At 44.0% G+C, this 13086-nt stretch overlaps 1 protein-coding gene across 1 annotated transcript in view; it reads left to right on the forward strand.

Moving 5' to 3' along the window:
* NME8 (NME/NM23 family member 8) overlaps positions 1-5504 on the forward strand; it is a 39178-nt gene extending 33674 nt beyond the window's left edge. The window contains exons 14-16 of the mRNA XM_066629188.1: positions 841-992; positions 2853-2997; positions 5255-5504. Of these exons, the coding sequence (XP_066485285.1) occupies positions 841-992; positions 2853-2997; positions 5255-5504 (547 nt within the window). The remainder of the gene's footprint in view (positions 1-840; positions 993-2852; positions 2998-5254) is intronic.
* Positions 5505-13086: the final 7582 nt, after the last annotated feature.

Raw genomic sequence — 13086 nt, forward strand, 5'->3', positions numbered from 1 at the left:
TCCCATCACTGAGGCCCAGTACCAGCATTCCCTCCACATGTTGAAACCAATATGTTTTAAGAAGAGAGTAACTGGCCCACCTCTCCCCAGCAATGTCTTTTCTAGAGGCTGTCTGCTGGTGTTCTTTTGCATCTTTTTAGATTGTGAGCCCTTTTGGGACAGGGAGCCATTAGTTGATTGTTTGATTTTCTCTGTAAACCACTTTGTGAACTTTCCATTGAAAAGCGGTATATAAATACTGTTAACAACAACAACAACAACAACCCTTATGATGAGGACAATATGATGAGGGTTCTGTCATATGTTGTCACCAACCACACCTCTAATGGTGATGGTAACTGGGGCAGGGCTTCCCTGGATGTCTGTGGGTGTGGGCAGATTTTTATGGGTGGGGGAGACAGTCTTTCAGACTGAGAATACACTGAATCAGTGAAGACTAAAATTGGATGTGTGTATTAATGTGGACTCACTGACCCCATCAGGACATCATAGGACTGTGGGATACTTCATCACTTGGAACTTTTAAGATAGCTATTGTGGGATGTGGGCTTTGTTAATACAGCTGTGCATTTGGGAGAGGAGGGAAAAAAGAAAATATAGTATGGTGATTTAGAATTCCAATAATTGTGAAAAAACGAAACAATCAAAAAATGCCCGAGCAGTTCTCAGTGAAATTTGGCACAAGTTCCTCACTTATGCATGCAGGTATCAAAGATATGTGTACAGTAATATAACTTCACTGAAAACAAAAGCATCTGTTGAAGAAGAGATTTATAATAGTACTTGAAAGCATGCCATTTCCATGCCAGCTCTCTAATGTTCTCATGCCATTGTCCCTAGCTTACGTGCTACGTTTGCAATTGAAGGTGCCCCTCTCAATCAGCTGCATGGAAGTTCAACTCCTGATCAAGCTGCAAAGGAACTGGGATTCTTCTTCCCTGTGGAAAACACTTTTGCTGTCATTAAACCCACTGCTTATGTAGAACACAAACGTAAGCAATGTGGGAAAGGCATGGATCAAGAACCCAATGGTTGGAGGAACAGTATAGAACAGAACATCTTGTTTGTACATCTTGTTTATACTCAAGTATCTTGGTCTCAGGGCCACCTGCCCATGAAGCCAACTGAGGCAGTCCCCTCAAGCAGTAGATGGGGGGGGGAATACCCAGCAGCCTTGCTTCTCCTGCTCCATGAATTTGAAAAGAAAGAGGGAAAAGAGCAGAAGTGTAGAGGAAAGGAACGTGGTGTGAGCCAGAGCATCAGAAACACCACTGTCTTCTCCTCCCTACTTTTCCATTCTTTGTCCTATCCCTTTTCAAATTCTGGGAGCAGAATGAGGAGTGGGAGAGGCAGCTGGTGCACTGCTGTCTAAAGGAGTGGCATTTGGCCCACCACTTCAGGGGATGTGAGGTTTTGGATAGAATGTTCTTGGTCCTGTAAAAAGACCATGTGATATCAGAACTTTTGAGTGGGTTGGCAGCTGAGGTTGTAGACAGTGCAGCACAAAGAATGGATGGATGGGATGTTATGATGGCCTTTAAAAACTACTGTAGCAAGGCAATGTGGTGGAAGGTAGAAATTATGATATACTAGAACTAGATGGACTTTGCTTGAGACATTACTCAAACAGCAATCTTTGGCATTTTAACTACTGTTTTATAGTGAGAGAATATTAATTAATTGAGAGAGAGGTGTTAATAATTGTTTATAAAGGCCAGACAGGTTTTTTTTTTTGCCATCGTAATGAGGGCCAGTTGCTTGCCTCTCAATTTCAATCTACTGGGAATGGCAAAACCACACCTACGGTTTTGATACACTTTAGTATTCTGTAGTTTTATCATTGGTTAAAGATATTTATTTATTTATTTATCTGGTTGTCGCCCAACTGGTCAGCAACCCAAGTCCAGGTTGGCCTCACTGTTCCACAAGCCAGAGCAGATGTAGCTCAAGAGCAGAGCAGATTCAGAAGGTCTCAGGTTCTATTCCTGGCATCCCCACATAGACCCCTCTTGAAATGCTACTGAGCCACTGCTACTTGGAATCAACAATACTGGACCAGTGGTCTGACCCAGCTGAAGGCAGCAACACCTAAACTGGTGTGAGCTGAGTGAGCTACCATTCTACTTCCTCTGAGCGTAAAGTTTCAGCTTCTCCAAACACGAGCAAGCACTTCTCTGACCTTTAACAGACTGGGTTTTATTCCTTCAGAAATACCAACTGTTCTTGCTCCAAACTCTCTTCAGGGTGTGGAAGTCTAAAAAGAAGTGTCAGTTTTGAGACAGCCCTTCCCACAACTGACAAGCACATCTCAGTTTGCCCTCCATTAATAAACTTGATCATTGCCTTCCCAGTATTCCTTATAGCATGAGATTTTATTTAAATTGTACAATGCAAGTACAAAGTTGAATTGGCCTGCTTCTTGACTGTTGTTTTTTCCTGTTGTATATAGAACTTTGTATCCTGCCTTTCCCCAATGGAGTTCAAGGAAGCTAACAATATTTTAAAAATACAATGAATATAGATACAAAAAATAAATTAAAAACTACAACAATAAATTAAGAAATAAAAACACTAAAATAAAGACATCAATGCATTTTTTAGAACAAGATAGTTAAAACAATGCCATGAAAATGGTAAACAAAAGTGAAAAAGCATTTATTTTGTACCATAGTTTATATGAAAATAATTATAATTAGTTCCATTTTCCAGTTTTTAAGTTTAAGATCTTTTAAGCCATTTCTGTCCAACATTGCATATATGCAACAGGGACCTGTGGGCTGGGCATAAATGGGTTAAAATCCTATATACTTCCAAAATAAAATATACTTATTTCTATTTTTTCTACCTCTTAGAAAGCATCATAAAGAAGGTCAAAGAAGCGGGATTTATCATATCTGAAACGAAAGAAACACAAATAACTCCTGAGATGGCAGCACAGTTTTATAAAGCTCGTGAAGGACAAGACTATTATAATGATCTTGTGGAGTATATGTCAAAGTAAGTGCTTGATTTTAGGGGTGGTGGTGGAATACTTTGAAAATGTATGGTCTAACATTGAACTCACTAAGCAGATGCTCTCTGGAAGGTCTTAGGGATGTTTTGACCCTTGAGAGCAGCAACAGACTCTGATCTTGCCACTACAGATGCCCTTCAGGTGATATAAAGATCAAAGAGCAGCCCCATTTTACCCTATTTGTCTCAGGGATGGAACAGGATCCCTGTATGGGCCATAGGGTGGTATGGGACCAGCAATTGGGACCAGCAATTGTACCACATTGGGGTACAAGCCATGATGTGTATGCGCAACCTCCTGATTTTAGAAATGGGCTATGTCAGAAGGCCAGATGCAAGGGAGGGCACCAGGATGAGGTCTCTTGTTATCTGGTGTGCTCCCTGGGGCATTTGGTGAGCCGCTGTGAGATACAGGAAGCTGGACTAGATGGGCCTATGGCCTGATCCAGTGGGGCTGTTCTTATGTTCTTAATTGGTCACAGGAGCTTTGTGAGTAGCTGCCAGTGGGTGTCGGAAACTATGTCACAAAGAACTGATGGATGAGGCTTGCAAACTGACCCTGTACAAGCCTTTTTGTGGTATTCCCTATATAACTGGTTTGGGAACAATGGCCAATGTTATTACTACACTAGTGCTTCAATGAGGGAGTAAACCCCGTTATGCTGTAGTTCTGTGCTTGTGCATTCTCATTCACTTAAGCAAACACAATCATGAACATTTTTTGTTTGCTTATTTTACATTTTAATATGTCTGAATCCTTAAATATGGCTGAAAGAAATATTACAAATTCTTAGCAGCCATCATTTTATAGTAAAGGAGCCAATGCTACCCAAATCTTGAAAAATGCAATGCTACAATTCTTGAGCACCAGCATCACATTGTTAAGGACTTAGGGGAGCCATAAACTTTCTAGCCCTGTGTTTAAATTATGCCACTTATTAGCAGAATACTCTTCTCAGGGCTGTGACACTGCAGGTACCATCATCACACCCAAACACAAGACTGGTCTGTCCATGAGGCTGACTGAGGCCATCATCTCAGGTAGCAGATTGGAGAGAGGGGCTCACCATCCACTTGCCTCCACTGCTCCTCCTCCTTTTCTCCTCAATCCCTCAGCTGGAAAAGGAAGAGGGGAATGGCATGGAAGAAGTGTGGAGGTCAGGAGATTGCTTAGCTAGAGTGTCTCCATGCACCAGTTAAACCATTCTCCTCCACACGTCTTTTTCTCCCTTCCTTTTCTAATGAAGGGAATGGGAGGAGCAGAGGCTGGCGCTGTACATCATCTGATAAGGCGGGCAGCATTCGGCACACCACCTCAGGTGCCAGGAGATCTTGGGTCAACCTTGCACAGACATCAGCCTTCACTTCCTTTTAAGACCTGTTCCAGAAAGCCACCAACAAGAAGAGAGAATGGGAAATGAAGACAGATTCCTTGGATGTCAACTATTTCATACTGACCTAGGAGGGGACTCACTGTCCTCAAAAAGAGTCTCTCCTAAACTTTTCGGCCTTCATGCCATCCAGCCTTCAGTCTCCCAGTTACTTCTTCACTGCATTGCTGGAATCTGGAATCCAACTGATGTCTGCTGAGTGGCTAATATCCTACAATTCTCCCCTCAGTTTTCCTTCTCCCACACTGTCAGACCCCCAAGTAGTGTATCCCAGCATGACAAGTATTCAGTGTAATAGAAACTGCATATTTCTGTCTGCCATCTGAGTCCTGACTTTTTTTTGATCACAGATAGTGGTTCCCATACTCAGTCAGTTTTAATAGTCTTGGGTTCAGAATGAGAAATCTTGAATATTGATTGTGTTACCTCATTTCAATTGTTAGCTGCCACACTTGCAAAAAAACACTCAGGATGTGAGCTGTGTGATGCCATGATGTGCAGTAATGCAGCAGTGTAGTTAACTGGCCCAAGATTTCCTATTGCTGTTGCAGAGTAAGATACAACTACCATACCTATGTAATGTAAAACTTTTATTCAAACTTTTATACAAAAGAAGAATGGTAAATGCAGCAAGACCAAAATGGGAGAAACAAGAGAACAATTCACCATGGAGCCTGTTACATAAACAGGTATATCTGATACACTGCAGTAAGTTATTATCATGGCAAGATACCCAAATTGCCTCACTCAGAATGCATTATAGCCATGCTAGCCCAGATTACCATACCCTTAGAGTTACATAATGAAAATGTTAGTGCTGCATGAATCTTTATATGTCATGGTTTTTCCAGTGGTCCATCAATGGTCATGATTCTGACCAAAGAAAATGCTGTGGAGGAATGGCGATCGTTAATGGGACCTGTAGATCCAGAAAAAGCAAAAGAGGAGGCTCCTCACTCATTGCGCGCCCAATTTGCAGAAGATGTTTTGCGTAATGCTGTTCACGGAGCATCAAATGAAGACCATGCAATACACAACATTCGCTATGTCTTTGGGGATGTTGATCTGGAGAGCCTCAAAAGCAAATATGTCTATGTGTAATAGAATGGTGATGACTGTTTGTTGTCAGCCATAGCCACCATGAAAATAAATAAAGCCAGCCTTTTCTTCCTATGAAGAATCCTGTTATGAATCAGTAATGACATATCAGACTAAGCTGTGCAAAATCAGGCTGTACATACACAGTTCCGCCATGCAAGGGAAATTCTAGACAGTTAGGGTACAATCCAAACCCGCGCTGTGGCGGGCAAGCCAGGAGGCTTGCACTGCATCCAATACTGGTTTCTGGCCAGTAGCGGCTCAGCCAGAGGCAAGGGGAAGCTCTTCCCCTTACCCCTGGGTAAGAGCTGCTGGCCCCAATGGGTCTCCTTGGTCCTGCACCACCTCTGGAGGTGGCGCAAATCTAAGGAGAGTGGAGCGGCTTGAAGCCGCTCCGTTCTCCCTGGGGACGGGGGTTGGGATCAGGCATAACGGCCGGGTCCCAGCCCTGCCCCCAGCTCCCCACGCGGCCGCCCCCAGGGCTGCCCATTACCCGCCCTCCCCAACCCCAAAATGCCCACCTCCTGCCTCCCCCCGCCTACCTTTGCCACTTGTGTTGGCGCGGGTACACTGGCACAAGTGGCGGGGAGGAAGCCGCCACAGAGGCTTCTGCTGGCCTCCTTTACGGCACGTTTGCGACCCTCCAGGGGCTCCTACGCCGGCATAAGTGCTGGTTAGGATTGTTTCCTTAATAAAATTAGGGGAAGGGCTGTGTCTCAGTGATACAGCACATTCTTTGATTGCAGAAGGTTCCTTGTTCCATTCCTGGCAGCATCTCTAGGTAGGGTAGAATAAAAAATAATCCTGTCTGAATCTTTGGGTAACCGCTGCCAGTCAAAGTCAACAATGCTGAGTCAGATGGAACAAAAGTCTGGCATGGTCTTCCTATGCTATTTAACTCCTACCATTTTCCACTGGAAGACTGTCTAATAGACTTGAGTAGACCCTGGAGATTCTAGACTGTAGTCTGCCATCAGGCACCTGTCCCCAGTCAGAATGCATTTGGAACTGACAAAGGGCCAAGACATTTTAGAATTGCCCTCCTGGCTGAAGTGATGTTACCTACATCTAAAAGTAGAAGCTGCCATTATGTGTAAACTGATTCAAAACATGAACCCAATGTAAAACAAAGTTACAGACAATGATAAGAAAATGTCTTCCTGTTAGACGTGGGGTGCATTATATTAAAAATACTTTGCCCCCACTCTTCGAGCAGAATACATCCTCTCCTACAAGAGATTGGGTTGTAGCATGAAAAGAGGGGAGATGTTAATTTCTCACACAGAATATACAACAAATTAAAAATTACATTTAGCATTCCAGAATTCTTTGCACTTGTCTGCAGTTAACTTGGTTCTATATGAGTCCAGTAAGAATACCCCAAAACTAGGCAGTCTCAGGGCCTAATCTTGAACCCTCCCAGCACTGGCACTGGGTACCGTAAACATGCCGGTTTAACATGTAAAGCACATTTACACCACCTGGAGTGCTGCTGGATCCATGCCAGACAGGCGCTGGGCCCGGCACCGGCAGGAGGATGCGCCGCTGTCAGGGGGGAGACTGCTGGGTGGCAGTGTGTCCTCGGGGAAGGTGGGGGGAGGTCAGAACGAGGGGGGCAGGGGAAGAACCTGGGCAGGAGGGGGGAATGGGACCAGCAGAGCCCTGCTCCACCAGATTCTGAACTCCACCAGATCCTGATCCTGGAGCTCCTCCAGCCTGTGCAGGCAAAACGGCAGGCACAGACTGGCAAAACAACTGGCACCGACTGGAGACCAGATGTAGCCCCTGCGCCCTTACTTGGGGACAAAAGTCCCCTTCCCCTAAGGAAACTCCCAGTGGCTTCCTGGCACCTACTGGATACCTAGCTGGGAAACTCCCAGCTACTTCCTGGCACAAAACTGTAGCTGTTTTGGTGTTGCTGCTCCAGCAGCTGTTGGGAAGCATAGGATTTGGTTGCCCGTCTCCAGGACAGAGTGTCAGTTATAATAGTTTGACTTTTAATGAGAGTCCTTGCTTGAGTGAAAGAGTTCTTGCTGTGAAGCAGGGGTGTCCAAACTTTTTGGCAGGAGGGCCACATCATCTCTCTGACACTGTGTCCAGGGGCTGAATTAATTTACATTTCAAATTTGAATAAATTTACATAAATGAATATACTAGAGATGGAACTTATATGAATGAATGAAGGTCTTACAGTAGCTCAAGGCCTATAAAAGACCTTGCACAAAGCAAGGCCAGCCTTTCCTTCACTGCCACTGCTGCATCACAGATGTGCAACAGCAAGTAGTGGAGGAAGCCCTTGTCCCACAGCTCAGGTGAGAAGTCAAACAGTCGTCCTCTTGCTGACAGCAGTTGCGTTGGGCCAGGACAGGCTCCAAAAAATCTCTGGAGGGCCAGAGACTCATTGGAGACTGGGGGCTCCCTGAGGGCCTGATTGAGAGCCTCCGAGGGCTGCAAGTGGACCCCGGGCCGGGGTTTGGGCACCCCTGCTGTGAAAGAAAGAGTCTTCATCTGGCAGAAGAACCCTTACTCTGGGATTCTCACTTTGGAGGAAACGGAGGATGCCACCATTATAATGATGTTCATTGAGTATCACTAGACCAGCAATTTGCAACCTTTTTCATCTCATGGTACACTGATAAGGCACTGAAATTGTCAAGGCACACCATCAGGTTTTTGATAATTGCCAAGGCACACTGTGCTGTCAGTGTGAGGGTTCACATCCCCATTAGCCCTACTAATAAATGACCTCCCCTCAAATTCCTACAGCACACCTGTGGACCACTTGCAGCACACCAATGTGCCATGGCACAGTGGTTGAGAATGGCTGCACTAGACTTTGCAGAGGTTAGACAGAGAAGGAGATACAGGACTGCTGGCTTTGAGGACTGCCCCATGTCATTCATAATGTCCAGTTCCACCCAGAATAGCTGTGTGTGTGTGTGTGTGTGTGAGAGAGAGAGAGAGAGAGAGAGAGAGAGATGCTTTGCTGGATTGTGCCCATTCAGGTCATCACTATATGTAACATATGCAGTTGGCTTGGTGGCTTTGTAATTATCTGTGAATCATGGATGAACATTTAATTCAGCATTCAAACTTTTGCAAAATTTACTGCACAGTACAAATTTTCCTTCACCTTTGTAAAGCAGATATATACCTTAACTCTCTCCCCTTTCCTGTGTCTTTTTATGCCTCTGTCTTTCCATCAGAGTGTTCAATATTCAAAGATTTCCAGCAGGGACTTCAGAGATACCATTAACATCCTTGCAGTGCTATGTTCTATATTTATTGCACCTCTCCCAGTAGTTTCAGGCAGTCATGGCTGTAACCATAGATTTTATGATGTACCACAATATGATGAAACACAAGTGGCTGAGTTTTAGTTCTTTGTAGATCATTACACCTCTCCAGTTTATACAGTTCTAGAAAACATTACTCTTGCTTGGTGGACATGCTGGGCATTCATTGGTTTTCATTTTTAATATATGTATTTAAAAATGATACAGTATAGTGGCCTCTTTGGGTAGCATTTTATACTTTTTCATTTGAATCATGTCTCATGATTCAAGCTTGTTCTGTGAAATAATTTACTGTATGTCTCTTCAAGAGACTCCAATATCTATTTATCAATCATCTGCCTTTTGGCCTTTAGCTCCTTCCAGCTCTGAGGTAAATAATGGACAGAGAATTGATGAGTTATTAGATTAAACAGTTATCAAAATATTCCTCCAAATCATTTGCTGTTCTGAGGACCAACTGTTTGACCTCTTGCATGAGCTGCAGGCTGAGATCTCCCTCTGCTGCTTGCTGTTTCACATACATGAAGTAGCAATGGCAGCGAAGGAAAGGCCAGCCTTGTTTTGCACAAGGCCTTTTATAGACCTTGAGCTGTCGTGAGACCTTCATTCATTCATATCAGTTCCATCTCTAACATATTCATTTATGTAAATTTATTTAAATTTATTCAAATTTTTACATGTAAAAATTTTAAATGTAAATTCTTTTTTTTTTCACGGCCCCCAACACAGTGTCAGAGGAATGATGTGGCCCTCCTGCCAAAAAGAATGGATTCACTCATTAAAACAGCACTAGAAATAAAAGAAAGAAAGAAATAGAGGCCCAGCAGAGGTGTATACCGCAAAGAAAGAAGGGTTCCACTAAATCCAGGAGAGTGCCCGCATGGCTAACCAGCCAAGTTAGAGAGGCTGTGAAGGGCAAGGAAGCTTCCTTCCGTAAATGGAAGTCTTGCCCTAATGAGGAGAATAAAAAGGAACATAAACCGTGGCAAAAGAAATGTAAGAAGGTGATACGGGAGGCCAAGTGAGACTATGAGGAACGCATGGCCAGCAACATTAAGGGGAATAATAAAAGCTTCTTCAAATATGTTAGAAGCAGGAAACCCGCCAGAGAAGCGGTTGGCCCTCTGGATGGTGAGGGAGGGAAAGGGGAAATAAAAGGAGACTTAGAGATGGCAGAGAAATTAAATGAGTTCTTTGCATCTGTCTTCATGGCAGAAGACCTCAGGCAGATACTGCTGCCTGAACGGCCCCTCCTGACCGAGGAGTTAAGTCAGATAGAGATTAAAAGAGAAGATGTTTCAGACCTCATTGATAAATTAAAGATCAATAAGTCACCGGGCCCTGATGGCATCCACCCAAGAGTTATTAAGGAATTGAAGAATGAAGCTGCAGACCTCTTGACTAAGGTATGCAACTTGTCCTTCAAAATGGCCATGGTGCCAGAAGATTGGAGGATAGCAAATGTCACGCCTATTTTTAAAAAGGGAAAGAGGGGGGACCCAGGAAACTATAGGCCGGTCAGCCTAACATCCATACCGGGTAAGATGGTGGAATGCCTCATCAAAGATAGGATCTCAAAACACATAGATGAACAGGCCTTGCTGAGGGAGAGTCAGCATGGCTTCTGTAAGGGTAAGTCTTGCCTCACGAACCTTATAGAATTCTTTGAAAAGGTCAATAGGCATGTGGATTTGGGAGAACCCGTGGACATTATATATCTGGACTTTCAGAAGGCGTTTGACACGGTCCCTCACCAAAGGCTACTGAAAAAACTCCACAGTCAGGGAATTAGAGGACAGGTCCTCTCATGGATTGAGAACTGGTTGGAGGCCAGGAAGCAGAGAGTGGGTGTCAATGGGCAATTTTCACAATGGAGAGAGGTGAAAAGCGGTGTGCCCCAAGGATCTGTCCTGGGACCGGTGCTTTTCAACCTCTTCATAAATGACCTGGAGACAGGGTTGAGAAGTGAAGTGGCTAAGTTTGCAGACGACACCAAACTTTTCTGAGTGGTGAAGACCAGAAGTGATTGTGAGGAGCTCCAGAAGGATCTCTCCAGACTGGCAGAATGGGCAGTAAAATGGCAGATGCGCTTCAATGTCAGTAAGTGTAAAGTCATGTACATTGGGGTAAAAAATCAAAACTTTAGATATAGGCTGATGGGTTCTGAGCTGTCTGTGACAGATCAGGAGAGAGATCTTGGGGTGGTGGTGGACAGGTCGATGAAAGTGTCGACCCAATGTGCAGCGGCAGTGAAGAAGGCCAATTCTATGCTTGGCATCATTAGGAAGGGTATTGAGAACAAAACGGCTAGTATTATAATGCCATTGTACAAATCTATGGTAAGGCCACACCTGGAGTATTGTGTCCAGTTCTGGTCGCCGCATCTCAAAAAAGACATAGTGGAAATGGAAAAGGTGCAAAAGAGAGCGACTAAGATGATTACGAGGCTGGGGCACCTTCCTTATGAGGAAAGGCTATGGCGTTTGGGCCTCTTCAGCCTAGAAAAGAGGCGCCTGAGGGGGGACATGATTGAGACATACAAAATTATGCAGGGGATGGACAGAGTGGATAGGGAGATGCTCTTTACACTCTCACATAATACCAGAACCAGGGGACATCCACTAAAATTGAGTGTTGGGCGGGTTAGGACAGACAAAAGAAAATATTTCTTTACTCAGCATGTGGTCGGTCTGTGGAACTCCTTGCCACAGGATGTGGTGCTGGCGTCTAGCCTAGACGCCTTTAAAAGGGGATTGGACAAGTTTCTGGAGGAAAAATCCATTATGGGGTACAAGCCATGATGTGTATGCGCAACCTCCTGATTTTAGGAATGGGTTAAGTCAGAATGCCAGATGCAAGGGAGGGCACCAGGATGAGGTCTCTTGTTATCTGGTGTGCTCCCTGGGGCATTTGGTGGGCCGCTGTGAGATACAGGAAGCTGGACTAGATGGGCCTATGGCCTGATCCAGTGGGGCTGTTCTTATGTTCTTATGTTCTTAAATTGAATTTTTAAAAAAATTACACTAGTCAAATATAACAGATTTAACGTTTATTATTTCATACAGTGGAATGTTGATCATGGTCACTTACATTATGAAATAAAGATGCAAATTATATGCCGGCAATTATTTTACAATTCCGCCCCCCCCCCATAATTTCAAAACAGGTTTGGGGTGATAATGGGTTTTATTTTCACAGACATAATATATGAGAAATTAGCAGTGTTCTAAATCATTGCCAAAGTCTTAGTCAATTCATTTAGCTGACTAAAGGTAAATATCAGAGCTATGATCTCTATGAAAACAGAACTGCAATGTGAAGATAGCAGTTTTACATTTCTCTTTATTAATTACACCAGTGTTTCTCAAACTCTGGGTCATGAGCCAATTTCAGGTGGATCCCCATTCATTTCAATATTTTATTTTTTAGACTTGATGCTACCATGGTATGTGACTGCATTTGGGGAAATGTTACAGATCTGTACTTTTAACAAGCTACTATGTAAATACTTTTAACAATAGTAGTACATGGGACTTACACCTGGGTAAGTATGGGTAGGGTTGCAGCCTAGGATTGTCAAAAACTTTCCTGCTTCATGATGTCACTTCTGGTCATGACATCACTTCCAGTGGGTTCTGACAGATTCTCATTCTAAAAAGTGGGTCCCAATGCTAAAAGTTTGAGAACCAGTGAATTACACGATTCAGGGCCCAATCCTATCCAATTTTCCAGTGCTGGTGCCAATGGGGCGTGTGCTGCATCCTGTGGTGGGAAGGCAGTCACAGAGGCCTCCTCAAGATATGGGAACATTTGTTCCCATATCTTGGGGCTGCATTGCAATTACAGCAGTCCTGGAAAGTTGGATGGGATTGGGCCCTCAGTTAGGTGCCTTCAGAAGTCATGGCACTTCTGAATGCATACACTGTGTAGCTGGCAGATTCCTCTTATTCCTCTCTGGCATGAGGATTTGCTGGTTTTGCAGCAGGGTATACTTATACTACTATATAGTACTACAGCTATAGGTATGGCAGCAATAGTCTTCCCTCCTCCTCTCAGCTGCTGTACAGTGTTTTACAAATGAATTTTGCTTTTCTAAAACAAAAAAAAATGCATCCAATGAAGTGATAAATAGTTCTCTGCTTATGCTGGTTCCATGCAGATTGTTTTGTTTCTAAAAAGCACAGTTCATTTGTAAAACATTGTACACTGCTCTGGGGAAGGTGGCATTACAGCCAACAGCCAATCAGGTACTGCCTACCACAGGCCATTCAGTACCATGCGGGCGCAGC

Source organism: Tiliqua scincoides, chromosome 5, assembly GCF_035046505.1.
Source record: "Tiliqua scincoides isolate rTilSci1 chromosome 5, rTilSci1.hap2, whole genome shotgun sequence".
In the NCBI taxonomy this organism is placed as follows: Eukaryota; Metazoa; Chordata; class Lepidosauria; order Squamata; family Scincidae; genus Tiliqua; species Tiliqua scincoides.